This window comes from Phocoena phocoena, chromosome 10 (genome assembly GCF_963924675.1).
Source record: "Phocoena phocoena chromosome 10, mPhoPho1.1, whole genome shotgun sequence".
NCBI lineage: Eukaryota > Metazoa > Chordata > Mammalia > Artiodactyla > Phocoenidae > Phocoena > Phocoena phocoena.
Window position 1 is genome coordinate 70,377,825 of NC_089228.1, and position 26,099 is coordinate 70,403,923.

A 26,099-nucleotide genomic window follows, 5' to 3' on the forward strand; every position below is an offset into this window, starting at 1 on the left:
ATAGCTTTAGTAAAATAAAATACATAGACCTTAAGACTAAAAGTATCATCATGGAGAGAGACCTACTACACAGTGATAAAAAATCCAATTTATAAGATATAACAATTCTAACCACATATGAACCTAATAAAATCACCTCAACTATAGATAAAATAAAAGCAACAGGACCTCTGGGAGAAACTAACAAAACCACCTACTTATTTATTATTGGCAGGCCAAGCAGATAAAAAGCCAGCCAAGATTGACATAACCAAAGGTTTGGGAAATAAAATTAACCAGCTGGATCCAATGAACAAATATAGACTTCTTCATGTAATAATTAAAGGACAAGCTCCTCAAGTATATAAAAAACATTTATAAAAACTGCCAATATACTACGTCATAAAGCAATCCTCAATAAATTTAAAAGGATAAGTTTCATAGAGATAAGATTCTCTGACCACAATATAATTATACTTTAATAAAAATATGAATTAAAATCCTCATATTTTGAAATTAAAAACACTCCTAAATATCTCATAGATCAAAGAAAAAATCAGAATAAAAATTAAGAAATACTTAGAACTACATGTTATGAAAACAATAGGCTACATTAGGACAGAAACAGACATAATGAAATAGAATATGAATACACAATAAGAGGTTCAACAAGTTCAAAAGTTGGTTTGTTTAAGAATAGCACAATGGACAAACCTCTTGCAAGACTTAACAACAAAAAGAGATAAAGACACAAATAAACCACATTAAGAATAAAAAAGACAAAACTGCAAGTAAAACTAAGATAAAAAGATAATAAGAAAATATTACCAACAATTTCATACAACTGACATAATGACAAATTAAAAAGAAAAAAACTATCAAAACTGACTCCAAAAGTAGAGAACTTGAATAATACAGTAACTATTAAAGAAATTGAAGATGCAATTAAAAATCTCCCTACAAGGGCTTCCCTGGTGGCGCAGTGGTTGGGAGTCCGCCTGCCGATGCAGGGGACACGGGTTCGTGCCCCGGTCCGGGAGGATCCCACGTGCCGCGGAGCTGCTGGGCCTGTGAGCCATGGCCGCTGGGCCTGCGCGTCCGGAGTCTGTGCTCCGCATCAGGAGAAGCCACAACAGTGAGAGGCCCATGTACCGCAAAAAAAAAAAAAAAAAAAATCTCCCTACAAATAAAATACCAGGCACAGACAATTTACACGTGAGCTCTACCAAACTTTTAAAGACGTGATTACCACCAATGTGATGGTGTTAGAAGGTGGAGCTTTTAGGAGGTGATTAGATCATAAGGATGGAAGGATTAGTGCTCTTATAAAAAAGATCCTACAGATCTCCCCAGCATCTTCTGCCTTATGAAGATAGAATACAATGAAAAGTCTGTGACCCAGAAGAGAGCCCACACCTGACCATGTTGGCACCCTTATCTTGAATTCCAGCCTCCAGAACTGTGAGAAATCATTTGCTGTTCATAAGCTACCCAATTTGTGGTATTCTGTTTTAGCAGCCTGATACACTACCTAACTCATTCTTTGAAATTTAATACCACAAATCAGTTAAGGCAGGCATGAAAAAGAAAAATCATACACCCAATTCACTCACGGATATAAATGCAAAAACTTACACAAAATATTAACAAACTGAACCTAACAGTAGACAAAAGCATAGCAGACCATGCCTAGGTTGAGCATATTCCAGGTACAATATCAGAAAAGCTATCAATGTCATTCAGAGTAACAGAGTAAAAATGAAAAATCATAGATCATCCTAACACACATTAAGAAAGTGTATAATTAGGGCTTCCCCTGGTGGCGCAGTGGTTGAGAGTTCACCTGCCGATGCAGGGGACACGGGTTCGTGCCCCAGTCTGGGAAGATCCCACATGCCGTGGAGCGGCTGGGCCCGTGAGCCATGGCCGCTGAGCCTGAGTGTCCGGAGCCTGTGCTCCGCAACAGGAGAGGCCACAACAGTGAGAGGCCCGCGTACCGCAAAAAAAAAAAAAAAGAATGTCAACCACGACAATAATAGAAAATATAATTTTAAACATGACACTGTAACTCTCAGGATCCTAGCATAAAGCAGAATTCATCCCAGATGTTTAAAATAAAGAATTTAATGAAAGGACTACTCACAAAGGTGTGGGCAGACTTAATGGTCTCAACAATGAATAGTACAGCACTCAGACTAGAAACACTAGGGATCCATAACCATGCCTAGGGCCAAAAGGACCTGGGGAGGAAATTCAGTTAGGAGTCCAGTTAAGTCACCATGGAAGACTGGCTGCCCTGTAGGAGTTTTAGCTCTGAAGGGAACTTAGCTACAGTCAAAAACCCAGCATAGAAATAGAGCAGGGAGCAGAAAAAAAAAAAAAAAAACAAAACCTAATCTCATTGGCCAAACCCATCAGGAACCCAACAGGCAAGGGACCCTGGGTGATGTAGTCCCTAGGGGCCAACTACCTAGAGCAAAGAACGGGGCAAAGGAGGGAAATGGCTGTGGGAAGGTGAAGATGTGAACAAAAAAGATGTCAATTCCCCCAACTTGATACAATGCAATAAAATCCCAACAGATACACAAACAATGAACAAAGGAAATTACAGAAACTATTCCATTTACAATAGCAACAGAAAGAATAAAATACTTAGGATTTAACTTAACCAAAGAGGTGAAAGCCTTGTACAATGAAAACTACAAAACACTGCTGAAATAAATTTAAAAAGACATAAATAAATGGGAACACATCCCATGTTCATGAATTAAAAGACTTAATATTGTTAAAATATCAATACTACCCAATCTACAGATTCAATGCAGTCCTTAACAAAATCCCAATGATATCTTTTGTATAAATAGAAAAACCCATCCTAAAATTCATATGGAATCTCAAGGGACGCCAAATCATCTTGAAAAAGAACAAAAAACTGGAGGTCTCACATTTCAATTTCAAACCTTCCTACAAAGCTACAGTAATCAGATGTGTGGGATTGGCATAAAGACAGACGTAAAGACCAATGGAATAAAACAGAGCCCAGAAGTAAATCCTCACATATATGGTCAAACGATTTTTGACAAGGGTGCCAAGACCATTCAATGGGGACAGGACATTTCAACAAATGGTGTTGGGAAAACTGGATATTCGCATGCAAAAGAATGCAGTTGGACCTAAATGTAAAACAATAAAACTCTGAGGAGAAATCATAGGAATAAAGCTTCATAACATATCCAAGAAATCACTGCCAAATCCAATGACCCAAAGGCACTGGCAACAAAAGAAAAAACAAACTGGACTTCATGAAAATTTTTTAAAATTGTACATAAAAGACACTATCCACAGAGCAAAAAGGCAACCTACAGAATGGGGGAGATAACTGAAAATCATATACCTGTTAAGGGATTAATATCTAGAATAACAGAGAACTAAAATTCAACAACAGAAACAACCCAATTCAAAAATGGGCAAAGGACTCAAAGAGACATTTTTCCAAAGAAGATATATTAATGGCCAATAAACACATGGCAAGATGCTCAACATCACTAACCACTATGGAAATACAAATCAAAACAATGCAATACTACCTCACACTTACTAGGATGGCTACGATAAAAAAAACAAACCAGAAAACAACAAGTGTTGGTGAGGATGTGGAGAAACTGGAACCCTTCTGCACTGTTGATAAGGATGCAAAATGGTATAGCCACTGTGGAAAACATTATTGAAGTTCCTCAGAAAACCCAGAATTACCACATGATCCAGCAATTCCGTTTCTGCGTATAAACCCAAAAGAATTGAAAGCAGGGTCTCAAAGAAATATCTGTACATCCATGATCATAGCAGCATTATTCACAATAGCTAAAACATGGAAGCAACCCAAGGTGAACAATGAATGAATTACCAAAATGTAGTGTATTCATACAGTGGAATATGATTCAGCCTTTAAAAGAAATTCCTCAATATGCCACAGCATGAATGAACCTCGAGGACATTATGCTAAGTGAAATAAGCCAATCACAAAAAGACAAATACTGCGTGATTCCACTTATACGAGGTTCTTACAGTAGCCAAAATCATAAAGCTAGAAAGTATAATGGTGGTTGCCAGGGGCTGGGGAAGAGGAGAATGGGAGTCATTATTTGACAGAAACAGATTTTCAGATTTACAGGAGACTGGAAATAGATGGCGGTGATGGCTGCATAAATGTGAATGTGAATACTTAATACCAATGAGCTGTACATTTAAATAAGTTGGTAAATTTTATGTTATGTGTATTTTAACACAATAAAAAAAGGAAAAAACATCCCAACAGAATTTTCCAGGGAACTTGGTAGGCAGATTCTAAAATTTCCATGGATGGACAAAGCTTAGAAGAGCTAAAGCACTGCTGAAGAATAAAAAGGACTTGCCTTATCAGATAATGGACTTATTATGAAGCTACGGAGATTAAGACTGTATGATATTGACACAGAGACAGACAAACTGAATAGAACAGAACCCAAAACAGACCAATGCACACATGGTAGATTTATGGAGGAAGTGGGAACTATTTAGTAAAAGGAACTAGAAAAAATGACCATTCACGTGGAAAAAAATGAAACTGGAGTCCCTGAAATTATCCACAGATTAAAGACTTAAAAGCAAAAAGCAAAACTTTAAATATTCTAGTAGAAACATAGGTAGTTGTTCTGACCTTGGGTGAGGTGTTTCATTAATAAGTACAAAAAGCACTAACCATAAAAGACAGAACTGACCAATTCAAGAACTACTATTGTCAAAAGAATTGTTACACAAAGCATGGCTTGCTTTTCAAATTGGAAGAAGACATTTGCAACATACATCAAGAACTTGGAACAAACCAATATGAAAGGATAAATAACCAAATAGAAAACTAGGCACATGATACGATTTGGTATTAAAGAGAAAAATAAATATACATGGCTAATAGGTGACAAGATGACTGACCTCATTCTAAACAAAGAAGCACAAATCAGGACCACAATAAAATAGCATTCTATACCCAGTCCACTGGCAAAAGTCCAGAATGATAATACTGAATGTTGGGGAGGATCCAGGGGATCCTTATGTACTGCTGGGGAGAGTGTAAAGTGGCGCAACCACTGTAAGACAATGCCAAATTGTTTGCCAAGATTAAACATTCACATATTCAGTAACCCAGCGAATTCCACTCTTAGAGAAATTGTATACCAAGACACATGAATGAGAATACAAGTATTTAAAGCAGCACTGTTTATGATATCAATAAACTGGAAACAACCCAAATGTTCACTAACAGGAAGTGTGGTATATTCATTTAATGGAACAGGAGATCGCAGAGAAAATGAACTGCAGCTCTGGATGACGTATGTTAATTTCAGTTGCGTCAAAAGAGTAATTCCTGAAAGACTGCACACAGCACGATTCTTTTAAAGTTCAAAAACACCATCTCAGTTTTAAAAAGCAAGGGAATGATAAACACCACGTTTAGGAGTGTTTCCTTGGGAGGGAGGAAGTACAGGGTAGGAAAGTCCACAGAGGTGGTTAAAGATTCTTGCCAGGGTTCTGATTCTTCCAAAAAAATTGATGAGGTAGTGCGTTTCCTTAGGAATTCATAACATTATTAAAACATGTAAATAAATTTGTATGAATAAAGTAAAAAAGGCCATGCACGGATCAATAATGAGATTATGTCACAAACCCAGGATTATGATTTAATCTAATTCTAGGTAACTAGAGTCCATCAAAAATAAAATGAAACAAAAAACTTCACGCCATTCCAAAAACCTTTAATGGCTGCTCTCCATTGCATTAGGCCTCTTATGGGCTCTAAGCTGTGAGAACTGGATGCTCCATAATTCATTTCTTCAACATAACGGAAGAAAGGAAGGGAGGAAGGAAGGACAAAACAGGGAAAGCCTGCAGGACTGAGTGATTCTCCAACTAAGCTGTCATCTGACAGCGGAAGTCAGCCTTGAAATTAGAATCCAAAATCCTTCCTCTGCAAACACTGCCAACACTATCACAGTATTGATACTTGTATGTTTACAGGCATACCTTGGGGATATTGTGGGTTTGGTTCCAGACCACCGCAATAAAGCACGTATCACAATAAAGCAACTCACATGGATTTTCCTGGTTTCCCAGTGCATGTAAGAGTTATGTCTACACTATCCTTTAGTCTATTAAGTATGCAATAGCAGTAGTCTAAAAAAATGTACATACTTTTATTAAAAAATACTTTATTGCTAAAAATTACTACTATTAAGCCTTCAAGGAGTTGCAGTAGTAACAAAGATAACTGATCACAGATCACCATAACAAAACTAATGAAAGTGTTGGAAATATTGTGAGAATTACCAAACTGTGACACAGAGATACAAAGTGAGCAAATGCTGTTGGAAAAACGCCACCGATAGACTTGCTCGATGCAGGGTTGCCACAAACCTTCAATTTGTAAAAAAAAAAAACACAGTATCTGTGAAGGGCAGTAAAGCAAAGCACCATAAAGTAAGGCGTGCCTATAGTTCCCCTCTTTTAATTTCTTTTGGAAAATCTCAAACCTTCACCATCCAACGTGGCAGCCGCTAACTACACGCGGGCATTTACATCAATGAAAATAAAGTTCCAAATTCAGTTCCTCAGTCACAACGGCCGCTTGTGAAGCCCAAGGCTGGCTACCTTATCAGACAGCACAGATAGAGAACATTTCCATCACCCCAGAAAGTTGTATTGGACGGCACTGCCTTACACCCAAGAAAAGGAGGGAGGAGAGGAACTTGTTCATACACAAGCCGGGATGGAGGAGTGCCGGAGCGTCTTGGGGTTGGTGGAGGGGATCACAGACGGCTGACGGAGAGCTGAGCTGTCTTCTCAGGTGGAGATCGACAACACCAGTCCCGGGGCTGACAGCCTCAGGCAGGGACCCCGAGTGACCAGGACAGCCTGCTGGGTGAAACCGGCAGCCCCTTCACTCTGCACCCCCCGGGGTGGGGTCCCTCGAAACTCTCAGCTGGGAGGGCGGGACAAGCGCTTATGAACATGCCCCTCCGCTTACCCCAGCCCTTTTTCCCTAATAGCCCCACCTGCCCTGCCCTTCGGGGTGATTTTGCTCTGAAGAAGTACCCCTGGGGAGGATCAAAGGAGCTAGGCTAGGAGATGTCAAAGTGTTAGCAAACACAGCAACTGCCATTTGTCTTGGAGCACTGGGGGAGGGCTTGGGGAGGGGTAGAGTTCCCCCCACCCCACCCCTGCCGCATCAGCGCACACCCTTAAAGCAAGAGATAAATCCTCCAAAGTCAGTCACTGCAGCTGGTCCCTGTCCTAACCAGCGTCTATGTGGTGATAAACCCTTGCCAGCCTCACGCTATCAGCCAGGACCAACAACCCAGGGCCATCAGAGCAGGAAAGGCTGGGAGGTGACCAGCGCATAGATTAGGACACTGAGGCCCAGGGTGGGGCAGGAACCTGCACAAGTTCACACGGCCAGGGGGTGGAAGAGCCCAGAGCGGGAACAGGGCTGCCGCCTCTCCTGGCTCCCTGGCCTCCTACTAAGCAAGGTGGTGGCTTCCGTGGAGACTCTGCATCCTCCCATCTGCGCGCAGTCACCCCTCTCTGACCAGCAGTGATCACAGGCTCGCCCACAGGCCCTGGACAGTGGGCAGATGAAGTGCCCTGACCGAGGGGGCTGGGGCCTGGCAGCCAGCCAGGTTTGGCCCTTTCCTGGAACCCAGGCTGCTTTTCAGGCTCTGAGGAGCTGCCTGAACAGGGGGTCAGGCCAACTCCCCTGGGCCAGCACGTGTAGTCTAGGAATGATGGCAGGATTCCAGGTCAAGTGATCGGTGGGGGTGGGAGGGAGCTGGCCACAGGGAAAGAGGGAGGAAAGAGCTTGCAGGGGTCCCTGGGTCCCTCCTCGGGGCTCCCACAGCACCTGGGCTCCTCACCAGATGGCGGCAGGTTCCAGGGGTTGCTTCCGCCAATGGGCTGGGGGTCCCTGAAGGCTGGGCCTGCAGCTCACTCCCCTCTGACGCCAGCACAGTGCCGGGCACGTAAGAAGGCGTTCCAGAGAACGTTTACTGAACCAGCAAGTGAGGCAGAGAGCTGGGGGCTGGGGGATCCCACCCCGAGCAGCTGGAGCCGGGGCCTCAGCAGTCAAGAACATGGAAACTTATTTTCCTCGGATTCCATCTTTTACAATTAAATGCTCATGGTCTCTGCCTGACCTCGGGGCTTAGAACCAGCCTATGGCAAGAGGCTCTGCTGGGCCATACACAGCACTCGCCACTAGCTGGGCATTTCCTTCTCATTTCCTCCCAAGGTCCACCCTATAAGGTAGGTTACCCTGTCTGAAGGCTTAGGACGGACTTTAAAAGTTGCTCAGGGTATACTACTAGGGCTTCCCTGGTGGCGCAGTGGTTGAGAGTCCGCCTGCCGATGCAGGGGACACAGGTTCGTGCCCCGGTCCGGGAAGACCCCACATGCCGCAGAGCGGCTGGGCCCGTGAGCCATGGCCGCTGAACCTGCGCGTCCGGAGCCTGTGCTCCGCAACGGGAGAGGCCACAACAGTGAGAGGCCCGCGTACCGCAAAAAAAAAAAAAGATATACTACCAGTATGAGGCGCAGCTAAGATTCACACGTGGACACGTCATCCTTCAGAGATCGTATTCTGAACCACCTTCACTCATCCAGCAAACACCAGTGAGCCCCAACTGTGTGTAGGTGCTTCCCTAGGTGCTTGAAACACAGCTGTGAACAGAACCTGCCCAGCTCCACGAGAGCTTTCATGCTAGTACATGAGGAGACAGACAAAAACCAACCAAATAACACCACGTGGTAGAGTAGGATCGCCACACTTTTTCTGTTAAAAGGCCGGACAATAAACACTTTTGGCTTTGCTGGCCATATGGTCTTTGTGGCAACTTAGCTCTGCAACAGGGGAGATATGTAAATGAGTGGGTGTGGCTATGTGCCAATAAAACTTTATTAATGGACAGTGAATTTTAAATTTCATACAATTTTCAAGTGCCACAAATGCTATTCTTTTGATTTTCTTTTTCAAGTGCCACAAATGCTATTCTTTTGATTTTCTTTTTCAATCATTTAGAAATATAGAAACTATTCTTAGCTTGCAGGCCGCACACACACAGGTGGTGGCCCGGTTTTGGTCCATGGTCTGTACCCTGCCAACTCCTGGGAGACAGAGCAGCTGGGGTATGTGAGGGGGAATTTAGACAGAGCAGCCAAGGAGGTCTCCCCAAGGAGATGACACGGGAGCAGACCCCTGAATGAGGCAGGCAGGGAGCCCTGTGCTCCTGGCAAAGGGAACAGCATGTGCAAAGGCCCGGCAGCATGAATGCAGGGGAGGATGGAGGCCAAGCGGCAGGAGAGAGGTCTCTGCGGTTGACGGGAACCAGATCACGCGGGCCTCCAAGCCCTGGTGAGGACTTTAGTCTAAATTTGACATCAAACCACTGGGCTCTGGCACTTACCAGCTTTGTGGCCTTGGCCAAGTTACTGAACTTCTTTGTGCCTCAATTCTTTACAAAATGGGAATAGGAATGGTACCTGTCTCAGAAGGTGTAGGACTCTGTGAGCATAATGCCCGAAAGGAGTGTTAGCTTCTGATATTAATACTGGAGCCCAGCTGGAGGAGGCACAAGCTGGGAGAGGTGGTGACGACTTTTGTCAACTCACCCACGATGTCCACCACGTCCGGCCGAATGAGCGGCTCCCCGCCCGTGAGTCGGATCTTGTCTACACCTTCTTTCACAAAGAGGCGGGCCAGGGTTAGGATCTCCTCTGTGGTCAGCAGGTCTGCCTTGGGGGTCAGAGGGACACCCTCCTCGGGCATGCAGTATTGACCTGAGGGGAGGGAGGGGACGTGGAGGAAGGAAGTGACTGCAGCGGTCAGGCTGCGATGTCACCAGTCCCCAACTCCCCCACCAGGCCACAAGTGTCTCCTGAACCCCACCCCAGCCATGAGGAAAGACCCGGCCAAGTGTGAGGTGGCACAAACCCTAGGCCAGATTCTCTTTGGGGCTCACCACTCTCACCTACAAAATTTAACACCCCTTCCCCCACTGGCCTTGCTGTCCCTCAGGGCTTAAAGATGATAAATGAGGCTGACAGCTCAGCCTGGCTGGAGGTAGGGCAGGCCGAGACATGAAAGGCCAGGGCCCTGGGCCCATTCCTTCTGCCATCGTTCATCTCCTTCATTTCATCTGGTTTTGACAAACAGGGACCCTGCTCTATGTGTCCTAAGGTGAAGGAGGCTGGGAGGTGCTCCCTGGCCTGGGCAAAGCTGCTCTCCTCTGTGGCTACACATGTTCTCACACCCAGTTTGGCTCCTACAGGCGATCATCAGTCCCATTGCACAGGTTGGAAAACTGAGGTACCACCTGTTCAGGGCGAGGTAGCAGAAGGGGATAAATGAGGCGAGCCCTGGCCAGTGAGGGGGGCACCACCTCCTACCATCAGTTCCCATGGTACGGGTTTAATCAGTACCAGTGGTCAGGATCCGCTAGGGGGTCATTCAGTCAAATCAGTGAAAGGTCCAGAATTGGTCTTTTAAGATGGAACAGATTAGGTAACAACATCAGAACATCAGTACTGCACGCAATGGGTATTGTTTGGTTAAACATTTACTACACATTTACTGGGCCATGAAGTAAATGTATTTCTTATTGTGAGCTACAGTGAGAGAAAGGAAGGAAGAAGAGAAGGAGGGAGGGAAGGAAGGCAGGACAGATGGACTAACACACTTCGGAAGCCCCTCCAGCGGTGGATCTGGCCCAGAGCACTCCACGTGGGGTTATGAAACAAGGACTCTGTGTACTAGCCTGGCCCCAGACAACTCGTCTCATGGGACTGGGGTTGGGGTGTCTTTATAGCTGGCACTGCTGCCTATCTCACTTGTTTACACCGTCCAGCAGTCCCCATGCCACGTCCTGAACCGTGGGGACCGCAAGGAAACAGCAGGGAGGGGAAAGAGCCCCGAAGAGTGGGAGATCCCAGGCCAACCTCAATCCTAAACCCAACAGCAATTCTGTTCTCCAACCTAATCCCAAGTAGAACCCAGCTTCCAGGATCATAAAACTCACCCTTGACCCCTACCTTGCCCATGAACCCCACCTGGCAAGCAAGGAAGAAGGGCAGGTGGAGTTTTCTAGAAAGAGGAATGGGGAGGATTGAGAAGGATTCCCAGACACGGGGTGATTTAGGGGCTATTGCAGCAGAGGGACAGGAGCCCAGGAGGGCGACTCACATCTGAGGTTGCACTTCTCAGTGAGGGAGACCCGCAGGTAGCTGTGGCGCCGGCCGAAGCTGTCGGTGAGGAAGGCAGAGAAGGGGGCCGCGTGCTCCCTCAGGAACCGCCTCCGTCCGGACGGCACCTGCGACAACAGGGGCTGGGGGAGAGGTGTGAGGAGCGCCCACCTGGGGAGAGCAAGCCCTCTCCCCTCGACCATCCCCTCCCTCCTCTCTGACACCCACGCACACTGCTAGCCTTTCCATCCACATGGGCTCCACAGTCCTGGGGGTCTGGTATTCTCCTCTTATTCACAGGTTGGGAAACAGGCCTGGAGGGAAGGACGTGCCCCTCCAAGGTCCCACACTCAGCCCCAGGGTGGAGGACCCCTGCAGGGGTGCAGCTGCCTACCGGCTGGGCAGCAAGGCACAGGGAAGGGCACTAAGCCCCAGCCGGGCCCCACCTCCTCCCTGCTACCCCTCCCTCAAAGGAAGCCTATCCGAGAACAGCCATCTCTAGCATCTCTTGGATGGGTCACTGGGAAGGCATGTGCCATTTGGCACCTGGCAACCACGCCACCAGACAAGCACGTCCAGAAAGGAGGAGGGAGACAGCAGGTAGCTGAGAGGGAAGGTGGCCTGGGACACGGAAGCCACTTGTCCAACCCAGGCCTCCCATTCCTTACCTTGAGCTTGAAACAAAGTCACTCACTGTGAGGGAAGGGGTGTCACACAAGCTGCCTCCCCCTTGCGGACGGGGGGCTCTCTGGGGCCTCCTCAACACCCAGGAGGACCCAACAGGCCACACCCCCAGGAGCAGCCGGGGGCCACGCCCAGCTGCGGAGGGTAAACCCATGGGGAAGGCTCCCCTCCCACAGAAGGCCTTGGGGGGAAGACAGCACACTAGGGGGACCCACAGAGGGAATGAGGCCACCAGCCTCCAGGAAGGGAGAATGGAGGTGCCAGGATGGCCACCACACTAACCCCGTGCCCAGATTGCTTTAGTCCTTATCCTTCACCCACCCGTGGCCAGAAGAAAGGATTAAGGACCCACTGTTTGGGGTGTAAGGGGAGGGGATGGCCCGAGGCTCCCCGCAAGGCCCAAACTCATCCTGGGGAGAGAAGGGAGGCAGCCAACCTCACCCTTTCCTAAATCTGAACTAGTTTGTTCTCTCTCCCCTCCCCCATCCCCCCATTTAGAACACAGCCCTGGGTCATGACATGCTGATGAGATAACTGCTCCACAGAGGTTAACAGTTTGCAAGGCATCTTAAGGTTTCCAAAGAATGTTCTCTGTTCCATCCCCACACCTAAAGGGATTATTATAACCAACTCTTGAATGGGGTCCAAGAACACCCCTGGCAGACCCAGGATTCAAATCCAGGTCTTCTGATTCCAAGTTCTAGATTCCTTCCCCTAGTTGCATAGGGTGTGTCCAAGAAGGTACACGGGATGGTACATAGGGCGGGCAGAAGTCATTTCTCTAGAATCTTTAGAACAGAGAAATCATGACTGTGGTGGTCATCTGTGAGGTCTATGGGTAAGGCTCTGGACTGGGGACACACTGGGAAAGTTCTCTAACTCCTCCAGGCCTGCTCTCCCAGCTGTTAAATAACACAGTTGTGGGCTAAGGTTGTCTTGCTGTAAAGGAGGGGGCTAGTCAGGACACTGGTAGGGAAACACCCAGGATTCTCATGATCTTGTAACCTAAGAAAGCAGGCCTCCAGCCCGCCTGAGGTCCAGGAAGAAGAAACATTTACTTCAGAGACCTCCTCAGCCCTGGCTACATGTTAGAACCATCTGGGGAGTTGAAGAAAAAAGTTCTACTGGAGACCAGCTGAATTCAATCTCCAGATGCTGTGTTTTTTCACCTCTCCAGGTGATTCTAATGTATAGTCAAGGGCCGCTGACTGACTCAGGAGGTAGAAGGGATACGAGAGGTAGAAGGGGGTGCTTCATGATTTCCCTGGGTCCATAAAACCGACCTCCCTCTGCCCACCCCAAGACCAGTTTCCCACATCCTCTAAGAAACCCTGCTCACAGCCCCGTGACGAGAAAGTAGCCATCATTTCTCTGAACTGCAGTCTGAAATAATAACAGTGTTCCTCCTTCCCTACTCACCCCACTGCCTTTCCACCAGTACCCTTGGGGGTGGGGCAGGGACACTTCAGAATCACGTGTCCCATCCCGGGACTTCCCTGGTGGCGCAGTGGTTAAGAATCACCTGCCAATGCAGGGGTCACGGGTTCGAGCCCTGGTCTGCGAAGATCCCACATGCCGCGGAGCACCTAAGCCCGTGTGCCACAACTACTGAGCCTGCGGTCTAGAGCCGGCAAGCCAAAACTACTGAGCCCACACGCCACAACTACTGAAGCCCATGCGCCTAGAGCCCGTGCTCTGCAACAAGAGAAGCCACGGCAATGAGAAGCCCACGCACTGCAATGAAGAGTAGCCCCAGCTCGCCGCAACTTGAGAAAGCCCACGCACAGCAACGAAGACCCAACGCAGCCAAAAAAATAAATAAATATTTTTTTTTAAAAAAAAGAGGGTTTCCCTGGTGGCACAGTGGTTGAGAGTCCACCTGCTGATGCAGGGGACACGGGTTCGTGCCCCGGTCCGGGAAGATCCCACATGCCGCGGAGCGGCTGGGCCCGTGAGCCGTGGCCGCTGAGCCTGCGCGTCTGGAGCCTGTGCTCCGCAACGGGAGAGGCCACAACAGTGAGAGGCCCACGTACCGCAAAAAAAAAAAAAAAAAAAAAAAGAGTCCCATCCCCATTGGCCACCACAGTCCAGGAGTTCAGACACCTGGGAATCAGCAGCTATTCACAATTCAGTGATCTGTTAGTCCCCCCAGACCTCACCTCCTCACTTGCCAAGATGCCCTCCTCACCCTAATCTTCACATCCTGGGAGAGGTGGCTGGGTGAGGGAGGAGCGAAAATAAAGCCGAGAATAGGGAGCAAGTGAGAGGACCCAGGAGCATGACTCAGCAGAAAGCGGAGAGGGAGCCGAGGAATGGGGCAACCCAGAATGGAATTAGGCCCCCACGGGAGGGGAGGCCAGATTTCACTTTTGAGACCTGGAGTGACCTTATCTAGATTCGTTCAGACTCTGTACAGCCAGTAGCTGACGCAGCCTCCTAAACACACACACCAACACCTGACGCAGCCTCCTAAACACTTCCTCCCCTCCCCCTCCCCCTCGCAAACTCCTCAGTTGGGTATTAACACACCTCATCCCTGCCTCCTCCTCCAACACTGCATGCCCTACTTTCCTTCTTCCATTTTTTTTCTTCCCTTTAAACTCCCTGGAGGAAAAAATATCAGCACCAGTCAAAGGAGCCCAGAATCCTGGGAGAATTACTGGGCAGATGAGACGGCAATGCCTCTCGCCCAGGCGGGGCTAGGACATGTCAGAAGTACATGTCAGAAGTAGAACACCCTTAGGTGCTCGTATTCTCCGGCCCCGGCCTGGACCAGGCTGTTTCCCCTGGGTGGGAAGCCTTCCTGCCTGACTCTGTTTCCCGGTGTCATAGCAGGTGTCGAACCGCTGTGTCAATGAACAGACGGGCAGGTCCCTAACCCAGAGGGAAAGGTGGTGCGTGGAAAACCCAGTTGCAATGGGGTTGCCATGCATTTCTAGGCTGGTCTCTACTGTCAAAATGGTTTAGCCTCCTACAGTGGTTCTCAGCTTTTGTTACTCATTAAAATCACCTGAAGACCTTCTAAGACGTGCTGATGCCAAGGCCCCAGCCCAAAGATTCGGACTCAGCTGCTCTCTGGGATGGGGCCCTAGTGGTTTATCTGAAACATCCCTGTTCAGCTCTGTAGCCCAGGCTGAGAACCACGGGCCCTGCTACACCAGGACCCAGTGCCATTTTAATCCGGGGTGATTGCGGTTCTGAGCATAGGCTTTGGGAGCAGGTAAACTTGAATTAGAAGCCTGGCTCTGTTACCAACTAGCTGTAGAGCTAGTTGCTTACCATTCTCTAAGCCTTAGCTTCCTCATCCATAAACTGTGGAAAATGATCCTACCTACCTCAACCGGAGGAGTTCCTGCCACACGGTAGGTGTTCAGGAAGTGACTGCTCCCATTCTCTTAATCTAACTCCTACTTACAAATAACCGTTCATCATGTATCCATGGAGGGGCACTGTGTGTGTGTGCTGTGACTAGTTTTCCCACTCTTGTCAGCTTCCCTCGTCTTGCAAAGCCCTACTTAATGGCAGAGGGCCCAAGGCTGGGGTTTCAGACCTGCTGTCAGAGCAGGACACGTGGGGTCTGAGCTTCCCGAGAACCACAGATACTAGTGCCACAACCAGGAACTAGGCAGCCTACCACATGCTACTGGTTATATCTTGTCTACCAACCCAGTGCAGACTGGGATGAAGTGGTGGGGAAGAGTGGTAGGAAGGAGTTAGTTAAGGGAGGGACCCTGCCCTCAAAGTGCCTCCTCTAATATTCACTAACCTTGGGCCTTTGATCTGAATGATAAAGGCCGACCCCCAAACAGCTCTGGAGCTTAGACACTAGAAGAGCAGGAGAAAAAGAGCACAGGCCAAACCCAAGTATCACTGGCCCTGATTTACCTGCTCTTTGGAGGATGTATACCCAGCGTGGCTCAAAATTAATCTCTATTGAATGAGGGGACCTGGCAAAGTGCCCAGCCCCAGGCTTTGACCTCCGCTCCCCCTCCAGCCCCACCCTAAGTGTGAGGTCTTCACACCTGTGGCTCCCAGCAAGGATAAGTCACACTTCATTGAAACAAAGCAGGGCAGGTTGGAAGTCCAGGCAGCCCCCTGAAAGGTCTCCTTTCCTTCCACGTGTGACTGCCCCGCCCCGGCCCTCCTCATGTACCAGTCCCTTCCTGCACAGCCCTCTCCCACGTTGTGTTCTCTCCAGCCCCCTGAACAGCTGCGTGCCTTTGCCTGGCACAGAGTCATCCTTTCCCCTGCCCCTGCCCCAAGGAAGCAGGCCCAGGACCTGAGGCCAGCCCCTTGTCGTCCCAACAAAGCCTGCACGGAGCCTGAGAGGGAGAAAGAAGGGCGTAGTGCTTGCAACTGGGGAAAGCCCTCTGTCTTGCTGCCCCAAACAGGCCGGAGGGAGCTGTCTCCCCTACCCGCCTCCCCTTTCCACCTGCAGAAGCTCCTCGATCTGCCCCGGGACCAAGCCCAATGCCCCCATCCACTGTCCTCACAGCCAGCTCCCTCCCCTCACTGCACAACTCTCCCACACCTACACCCCGACACACAGACAACAGCCAGGGGATTTCCCTGTCTCTCCAAGCACTTGCCATCTCAAACCAGACCTCAGGGCCCCGCGTAGGGTACGGGGGAAGGGAGGACAAGGCTTCCAGATGCCCCCACCCCTGCTCCTGCCAACTGGCAAGCTCGGTGGATTGGTTGAACATACCTCTGAGATTCTCCTAAGGACATTCTGTGCCCTCCCCCACTGCGTACAGATGGGCTAGTCCATCCCACTGGTTTTAAAGACAGGAAGAGAGGGGAAGAGACAGGCCCAGGAGCCAGGTCAAACTGGGGGCAAAGCGAGCATGAAAGCTTGGGGCTCCCTGTCCAGTGCTCTGTCACGTGCACCCTCACCAGATCTGTTTCAAACAGGCAAAAAATACCTGCTAACTCTACCGCCTGCAGAGCACCGGCCAAGCACTGTACCGAGAAAGGCAGGGGAGCACCCAGCACCCAAGGAGCAACCTGAGGATAACCCTGGTGGGGCACGTCCAGGGTGGGAGGTCTGTGATCAGATAGTTGACAGAATGACTATCCTGAGTGTCCAGGTGGGAGGGGACTTAGGGGACACAGTATGTGGCAAGGGCGGCAAGCATAATTACAACAAACATGTGCAATCCACGTGCACAGCACGTACATGTGCCAGGTTTTGTAGACACTGTTATTCCCATTTTACAGAGGAGAACACTGAGGCACTGAGAAGACTTGCTCAAGTTCACACACCTAATAAGTGGTAGGGCTGGGATTCAAACCGAGGCATTCTGAGTCCACCTTCTTACCTGCTAACGCTACCTGCCCTCGTGGTGTAAAGGTAAGGGTAAGAGCAGCCTCTCTTCTACTCTCCCCACAGAAAAGAAGCAGGAGCACAAGTGCTAGAGTTTGAGCTCCTTACTTTACAGCTCAGGGACTACAGGGAAGTTAACTTCCATGAGCACCCTCACCTGAAAATACAAACTCTACTCACTTCACATGGTTTATTGTGAGGACTGAAAGAGAGCACGAATGAAGCCACTTAGCACAGGATGAAAGGTACAAAGTAAATGAGGGGCAAGGGGGAGAAGAAACTTCTCTTTTCCTGAATTCTTTAAAGATCTCTCATCTTTGCTTTCCAATTTTTCCCTCCACTAAGTTCAGAGTTCAAGGATACTGACAAACTTCTCCACCTCCCAGAAATGGGATCTGCTTATCTGAGGATCCCGCGGGTGGGGGGGAAGGGGGATCAGATCTGGGGAAAGCAGGTCAGGCTGAGGCCCTCCCCTTGATTGAGCAACAGCAGGTGCATGATCTGATGAATCCCAGAACTTGAAGCCCTGAGCCAGGAGGTGGGAAAAGACTGACCAGATCAGCCTAGAGAAGGCGTCACCAAAAAAGAGATGCTTCTCCCCAAATGATTCCCTGACAACATGGACAAAACAAATTTAAAACTTCTTATGCTGGAAACCCCTCTGAGATGCTGTTAAGGACTGAGGGGGGCTATCCCAACCCTAAAGAGATAGCGGAGTCCCTAACCTGCAAGACCCCTGGTCCTGACTCCATTCTGCTCTAGAAAGAGACTGAACCCTCCTAAGGGAAATGAAGATGAAACAAAAAAAGTCAGTGAAGGACGGGTCACACAACCCTGTGACTACAAAGTGACAATTGACTACTGGCAGCACCAAGGTGACATTTTTAGTCAGTGCCACACTATGAAGTGGGGTGTCACAAAAACACCTTATCACACACAACCTCCACTGGGGGGCAGGGAGGAAAATGTTTAAAGAGGCTGGGTGTGAGGCAGGGCTGAAAGGGGTACTAATAATATCTCATTGGTCCCAGAGTCCTGCCGCCTGCTCCCCCATCTCTAGGAGTCACTCAGACCTGGAAGTGGGTTGCACGGATGGGTGGGCAGGGAGGTTTTTAAGCCAGACCCCAAGGAGCGCCCCACCACGCCACCCCTCGTTGGGATACCGGGTGAGACTGGGCAGTCTATCTAGAAAACATCATTCCACTCTTCTCCCCACACCTAAATAAGCGCTGAGGAGTTCCTCGCAGAGGCAGACACCCCTCCCAGAAGCAGCTACCGCGGACGGGCCGGGGTGCTTCTGGGCATAAGGTGCAGCTGCCAGGCCACCCCCTCCCCAAGAAAGTGTGGATGCGGGAGGCTCACCTCCACGGCAGGTTGGGAGGGCTCCCCGGGGTGTGGCTGCGTCACCAGAGCGCCCGAGCTGCAGCTCCGGACGCTGGACCTCAGGACCCGCCGCAGCATCCGGGACACCGGTGGGGCCGCCATGAAGCCTGTCCGGCAAGGCGAGACTACACTGGGTAGCCGGCTTTGAGAGCACGCTAGCCCGGGACTCGCTGCCCCGGGTCCTCCCGGCAGGGGCGTGGTGGGGGCGGGGCCATACCAGCCAATCGGTGAGGGCACCGTGCCGCGCGGCCTTCTGGGAGTTGTAGTCCACACCCTCTGCTCCTATCCCAGGAGGCTAAGTGTTCTAGGCCTCGCAAAGCACAAGTTCAAACTCACCCAAAGATCTTCAGTCTTTTCCTACAGGCAGCTCTGGACTTTGTGCCAGTCACACCATGACCTAAGTGCTTTAGGGTCAGGTGAATGAACTTTAAGGAGGTACCAAAAAAGTGGGTTATCAAGATAGATTTTTTTTTTTTTTTTTGGTACGCGGGACTCTCACTGTTGTGGCCTCTTCCGCTGCGGAGCACAGGCTCCGGACGCGCAGGCTCAGCGGCCATGGCTCACGGGCCCAGCTGCTCCGCGGCATGTGGGATCTTCCCGGACCGGGGCACGAACCTGTGTCCCCTGCATTGGCAGGCGGACTCTCAACCACTGCGCCACCAGGGAAGCCCAAGATAATATTTTAATGCAATATTTTAAAAAGTCAGGGACTTCCCTGGTGGCGCAGTGGTTACGAATCTGCCCGCCAATGCAGGGCATACGGTTCGAGCCCTGGTCTGGGAAGGTGCCACATGCCGCAGAGCAGCAAAACTACTGAGCCTGCGCTCTAGAGCCCAACTCCTGAGCCACAACTGCTGAGCCCCCATGCCACCGCTACTGAAGCCCGGGCACCTAGAGCCTGTGCTCTGCAGCAAGAGAAGCCACTGCAATGAGAAGCCCGCACACTGCAACGAAGAGCAGGCCCGGCTCACCGCAACTAGAGAAAGCCCCTGTGCAGCAAGGAAGATGCCACACAGCCAAAAAGTAAATAAATAAAAAATTTAACAATTAAGTCAGGATCAATGCAAAACAAACAATCCATAATAAACAAAATATCAATATTTTATATAAAAACAATAACTGATCCTGCATGTTTATGACTTAACGACTTACCTAACTCCTTTCACTGTTGTCTAGGCCCTGATTGTAGGATGGTCAGCTCCCTCCTTCAAGATACACTTCTCCAGGGACTTCCTTGGCAGTCCAGGGGTTAACACTCTGCACTTCCACCGCAGGGGCTGTGGGTTCCATTTCTGGTAGGGGAATGGTTTTTTTTTTTAACCAGAAAAAAAACATGCTTTCTTTTTAACCAAAAAAGTTAAAAAAAAAAAAAAAAGATGCACTTCTCCAACTGTGCCTCTAAAGGAAACTAACAATCTTGGCCTCTCTGTTTAAAAAAGTATGTAGCAAGAAGTCATAAAATGAGTAGATATCATCTTTGGAATGCTTCCTACACACCAAACACCATGCTAATGACATGGAGGAACCTTAAATGTATATCACTTAATACTTATAATAATCCTACAGTTACTAGGATGTCAATTTCGCAACTTAGGAAACAGAAGCTTAGAGAGGTTGGGTAATTTTCCCAAAGTCACCTGGCTGATAGGTGGCAAAACTGGGGTTTAAACCCAGGACAATATGATTCCTAAAGTCAAGATTCAGTATGTATCAGGAAGTGGGAGGGGTGGGGGGTCTCCCTTTTTCTCTCTCGAAAACAAAGAGCTATAGTCTTTAAGGTTTCTCATGGAATGCACACTCAGTAATGAGTCTACGTACTAAGAATCTTATGCTCAAATAGGCCTATCTGTTGTATCCAAAACTATCAAGAACCAAACGCTGAATAGCATCATGGGAAACTCACCTTTAGTCTGATGCTAAAATCCTAGCTTTTCTGAAAGTCTCATTGCATTTGTACAAGTCAGTTGTAGTCAGTTATCTTTTCCTTTCCACTAGTCTATCAGTTCTTCAAGACCAGGATCTACATCCTTATTTCCTAATATACACTTGGCAGTTAGTATCTTTCAGTCAAAGTTCAGACAATACATGCAGGGGGTGAGAGTGTGTCTGAGTACATTTGAGACACTAGGACAGGCCTCACAGAAGTCTATTTGCAAAGGGCCCGAGGACCATGGAGGACTGTTCAAGCTCTGTCCGTGGCTAAGCTGGATGCCTGTCTTCCCTCCCCCACCCCCCATCCAAAAGGATCCAGGACAAAACTTGGAAACAACCAAGATGTCCTTCAGTAGGTAAATGGGTTAATAAACTGTGGTACATCTAGACGATGCAATATTATTTCAGTGCTAAAAAGAAATGAGACATCAAGCCATGAAGAGACATGGGGGAACCTTAAATGCATATCACTAAGTGAAAGACGCCAATCTGAAAAGGCTCCCTACCGTATGATTCCAATTACATGACATTCTGGAAAAGGCAACACCATGGAGACAGGAAAAAAATCAGTGGTTGCCAGGGCTTAGTGGGAAGGGATGAATAGGTGGAGCACAGAGGACTTTTAGGACAGTGACGCTACTCTTTGTAATATCACAGTGATTGTACAGATCATTATTCATTTGTCCAAACACACAGAAGGTACAACACCAAGAATGGACCCAATTGTAAACTATGAACTTTGGGTAGTTGTGTTGTGTCAATGTAGGTTCATCAGTTGTAACAAATGTACCACCCTGGTGCGGGATGTTGATAGCCAAGAAGGCTGTACGTGTGTGGAGGCAGGGAGTATGTGGGGAATCTCTGTAGCTTTTTCTTAATTTTTCTGGAACCTAGAACTTCTTATAAAGCCTTTATTTAGAACAGTCCAGGATTGGTTTTCTGGGCATACGCCCGTCACTGCCTCTCTCTCATAATAGAAGCCTCAAGTATCCAGCCCTCTGTACTCATTCAGACCCCTTCTCATTCCATCGGTAGCTGTGGACTCTCCTTGCAAGTTTAGGCATTTTAATTAAGTAATGAAATTTTTAAAAGTTTTAGAAAATATTGTTTCAACAATTCCTATAATTTCTCCTCTTTTGGACCTTGTTCACGATGTTCTCCATTTGCCTCTCCAGACCCACTCCCTGACCCTCCCCACCCTCCTCTGGGGACTAGGACATTGACGTCTACCAACTGCCTGGATGGCATCATCCAGGCACCCTTGTCTCTGGTTTCCAGATGGATCTGGCTAGTAGGAGGCACAGGCAGGAGATTAGGGAGCAGAAAGAGAAGTCAGAGTATTTATTTCTCCTGCCTGATTTGCTGTTGTTTGGCACTGACTATGCCTTTCTACAACTATACCTGGCATTGCATGGCCCTTCTACCATGAGTCCAGCTCTCATCAGGTCCAACAACACCATTTCTAGCCATTACCCTTCAGGCTGGGTGGGGTTGGCTTTCCTCTGTTGATGGTCACAGATGCCTCAACATCGGTGCGCACTCTTTTAACTCTGCCCACACCTCAAAAAATGGTCCTTTCAAAAACCCCACCTAAGTGTGCTGTTTCTTGCTGGTTCCATGACTGACAAAGGATTCAAGGACTTCTCCCTCCCGTAGTACCCTAGATTCACCCTTGTGGACAGTGGTAATTACAACAGAGTAACGCCACTGCGCCACCAGGGAAGTCCCTGTGCCTCACCTTATATTTAATAATCCAGCAAAATCCTATTTAATTGGCTTTTCACAGCCACCATCCTGTGCAGTAGATAAGACAGGCCCGTTTACTTGTGAAAACCCAAGAAGTTATTTGCCCAAGGTTAGGCAGTGATCTTGCCAGTGAGGATAGGGAGCCAGACCTTCCTGCTCCAAGTCAGGCCTCTTCCCAGTCTAGCACGTGTCTTACTCACAGACGCTTGCCCCTCCTTGACTGCTCTAGCAAGGCAACGTGTCACATGCAGTGTTCTCAGCCCAGCCAATTTTGGCTGTGTCCCAAACGAGCAGGAAACAGCTTCTGAGGTGTTTCTAGAAATATCAGCCTTTGATACTCTCTGTGTCATTTCTCCACCCCGGTAATTACCCCAACTTAATTTAATAAGCAGCAATCATATAATCCAGACGGTGGGACTTGATTTTGCTTGCAGAAGAAGCAGGTTTGAGTAAGTGGATCTGATTATCTTCGGGGAATTAGAGGCTGTTTTCTAATTCAGAGGAGGAACAAAGAGGGAGTTGCTTTCTTTTAAATACATGGACCTTAACATAGTGAACTCCAACTCTGCAGATGTGCATAGAATAAAGTCACGTGTAATATCATCCCTTGCCTCCTAGGCTGGTGGGAGGGAAATCAGTCAGAGGGGTAGATGTCCAGACCTCTCTTTCATCCTGCCCTCTCCTCCCCTGCCAGTGTTTTCCATGGATAGAAACCAAAGAGAAGCCCGAGGGCAAGGGAGTCCATGGAATCAACCACTTACAGCAGAGAACAGGGCAAAAAGAGGTGGAAAATGATCCCAGGTAAGGGTGGAGCAAATGGAGAACAAACAACCCAGAATTCTACTAATACAGATATCAAAGGGCATTCCTTTCCTGTAATGGGGCCAGGCAATATCTTTAAAGAAATAGTAACTCACAGGAGGAATTCATACTTATTAATTATCCATTGCTGTGTAACAAGCTACCCTAAGTGGACTGGCTTGAAACAAACATTTTCTCACACAGTTTCTGAGGCTCAGGACTCCGGTAGTGGCCAGCAGTGTGGTTCTGGCTTCGGTATCCCATGAGATTGCAGCCAAGATACCCACAAGAGCTGCAGTCAAGCTTCAACTGGGGGTGGAGGGTCCGAGTCCAAGACGGCTCACTCACGTGGCTGTTGGCTGGAGGCCTCAGTTCCTCACTGGCTGTTAGCAGGAGGTTTCTGTTCCTGGTCTTGTGGGCCTCTTCAAAGAGCTACTCACAACATGGTAGCTGGATTCTCCCAGAGTGAGAGATTCAAGAGAGAACAAGGGGGAAGCCACTTGCCTTTCACAAACTGCCCCCAAAAGCCTATTACCATCACACTTGCCACATTCCATTTGCTAGTGTTCCTAAATTCGGCCCACGTTGAAGGGGAGGGGAACTAGGTTCCACCTTTTGAAGTGAGGAATATTCAAGAATTTATGGACTGCTTTTGAACCACCATACACTCAGAAGGAGATTCGGAGGAGAAAGAGTTCAGAGTGATCTCAAGTAGTGATGAAGAGCCATATTTACCTATATGCCTTCTGCAATATAAGCCCTCTGAGGGTTGGTGCCAAATCTAAGTCATCTGTAATCACAGCACCTAGCACAGTGTGTAATGTACAATAACCTCCCAATAAATGTGCATTAAATAATACACTCTATATCTTTGACTTGCCTTTCCAGCACGGTGTCTATGTCAGTCAGATTGGGCTAGATCGTGCTGTTGTCACAAACAACGCCAACATTACAATGGCTGAAAACCACAAATGTTTCTCATGTGTGTTACATGTCCAGCAAGGGTTAGCTTGGAATTGTTTCCCATCAGTGTTGTCCTCACTCTGAGTCCCAAGGTAATGGGGCAGCTAATATCCACAGAGAACGTTAGCTCATTGCAGCTCTATTTACAATAGCCAGGACATGGAAGCAACCTAAGTGTCCGTCAGCAGATGAATGGATAAAGAATATTACTCAGCCATAAAAAAGAAATGAAACTGAATTATTTGTAGTGAGGTGGATGGACCTAGAGACTGTCATACAGAGTGAAGTAAGTCAGAAAGAGAGAAACAAATACCGTATGCTGACACATATATATGGAATCCAAAAAAAAAAAAAGGTTCTGAAGAACGTAGGGGCAGGACAGGAATAAAGACGCAGACGTAGAGAATGGATTTGAGGACATGGCGAGGGGGAAGGGTAAGCTGGGACGAAGTGAGAGAGTGGCATGGACTTATATACACTACCAAACGTAAAATAGCTAGCTAGTGGGAAGCAACCTCATAACACAGGGAGATCAGCTCGGTGCTTTGTGTCCATCTAGAGGGGTGGGATAGGGAGGGTGGGAGGCAGATGCAAGAGGGAGGAGATATGGGGATATATGTATACGTATACCTGATTCACTGTGTCATACAGCAGAGACTAACACACCATTGTAAAGCAATTATACTCCAATAAAGACGTTACAAATAAATAAATAAACAAATAAATAATAAAGAGGGAAGGAGTGTGCAAAAGAGCAAACCGGTGCTTAGAGCTTCTTCCTGAAACGCCACACATCACTCTGCTCAAGCAAGTCACGTGGCCACATTTAATTTCAAAGGGAAGAGAAGCTTAGCCCTCTGGCGGAGGGGGGAAGCAGATATTGGTGAACAATAAAAATCTTACCAAAGGAACAAACTTCTCCTTGTGCTTTAATGTGTCATGCAGGCTCTTCTAGTCCCCTGGACAACCCTCCCCTCTATTCATCCCTGTGGGTTGCACTGCATACTGAAACCAGCCACGGCGGTTTTGCGTCCACACATGTCCCCATAGTCCCAGTGCCATGAAGTGCTGACTCCAGCATTCAGTCATCTGTCATTAGCAAAATTAGGAGGAAGAGAGTTTGTAATAAGTCTTTAATTCAGCGGTTCTCAAAGTGTGGGTTTCCGAGGTCAACTGTTTTCTTACTAATACTAAGATATATAATACTTAGATACTCCCTGCCTGTTCTACTCTCATGCTCCTATAACTGTACAGAGGAATTTTACACAGGCTAGCCAATTGTGATTTCAAAACGGATTGAATGCAAAAGCAGGTATGAGAATCCAGCTGCCTTCTGTGAAGCTTGACATCAAAGATATTTGCAAAAATACAACACAATGCCACCTTTCTCCCTAATTTTTGGAAAATATAATTTTTTTATTTAAAGTATTTATAATAGGTATTGACTTTGTTAAATTTTTTTGGCGGTACACGGGCCTCTCACCGTTGTGGCCTCTCCCATTGCAGAGCACAGGCTCCGGATGCACGGGCTCAGCGGCCATGGCTCACGGGCCCAGCCGCTCCGCGGCATGTAGGATCCTCCCGGACCGGGGCACGAACCCGTGTCTCCTGCATCGGCAGGCGGACTCCCATCCACTGCGCCACCAGGGAAGCCCGACTTTGTTAATTTTAAATCAGTTAAATATTTTTAAATTTCTCAGTCTTTATTTCTAATATGATAAATATAAATTTAAAAAATTGACATAGTAAATATATATTAAATAGACATAACACACATAAGCAAAAATTCTATGGGGTCTTTGGTACTTTTAAAGAGTAGAAAGGGTTCTTGAAAAAAAGTTTGGGAACCGCTGCCTTAACATAGACCCCCCTCATCTTTTACAGACACAGAGCCATCCTAGTAGTGCTTTATAATTGCTCTCTGATCACATTATCTTCCCTAAACCATAAAAAACAAACAGAAAACATAATCTCATGCCAATTCCCTTATTTCCCCGGGCTCCTGGTGGGCTACCTGTTTTGC

The 26,099-nt window shown here is 47.8% G+C and overlaps 1 protein-coding gene across 1 annotated transcript in view; it reads right to left on the reverse strand.

Annotated features, from left to right (window-relative positions):
• The window catches only part of MOCS1 (molybdenum cofactor synthesis 1), a 34,805-nt gene extending 16,069 nt beyond the window's left edge, over positions 1 to 18,736 (reverse strand). The window contains exons 1-3 of the mRNA XM_065885359.1: positions 18,614 to 18,736; positions 11,243 to 11,369; positions 9,673 to 9,840 (exon numbers count right to left, since the gene is read on the reverse strand). Coding sequence (XP_065741431.1) covers positions 9,673 to 9,840; positions 11,243 to 11,369; positions 18,614 to 18,736 — 418 coding nt within the window. The remainder of the gene's footprint in view (positions 1 to 9,672; positions 9,841 to 11,242; positions 11,370 to 18,613) is intronic.
• Between the last annotated feature and the right edge of the window lie 7,363 nt (positions 18,737 to 26,099).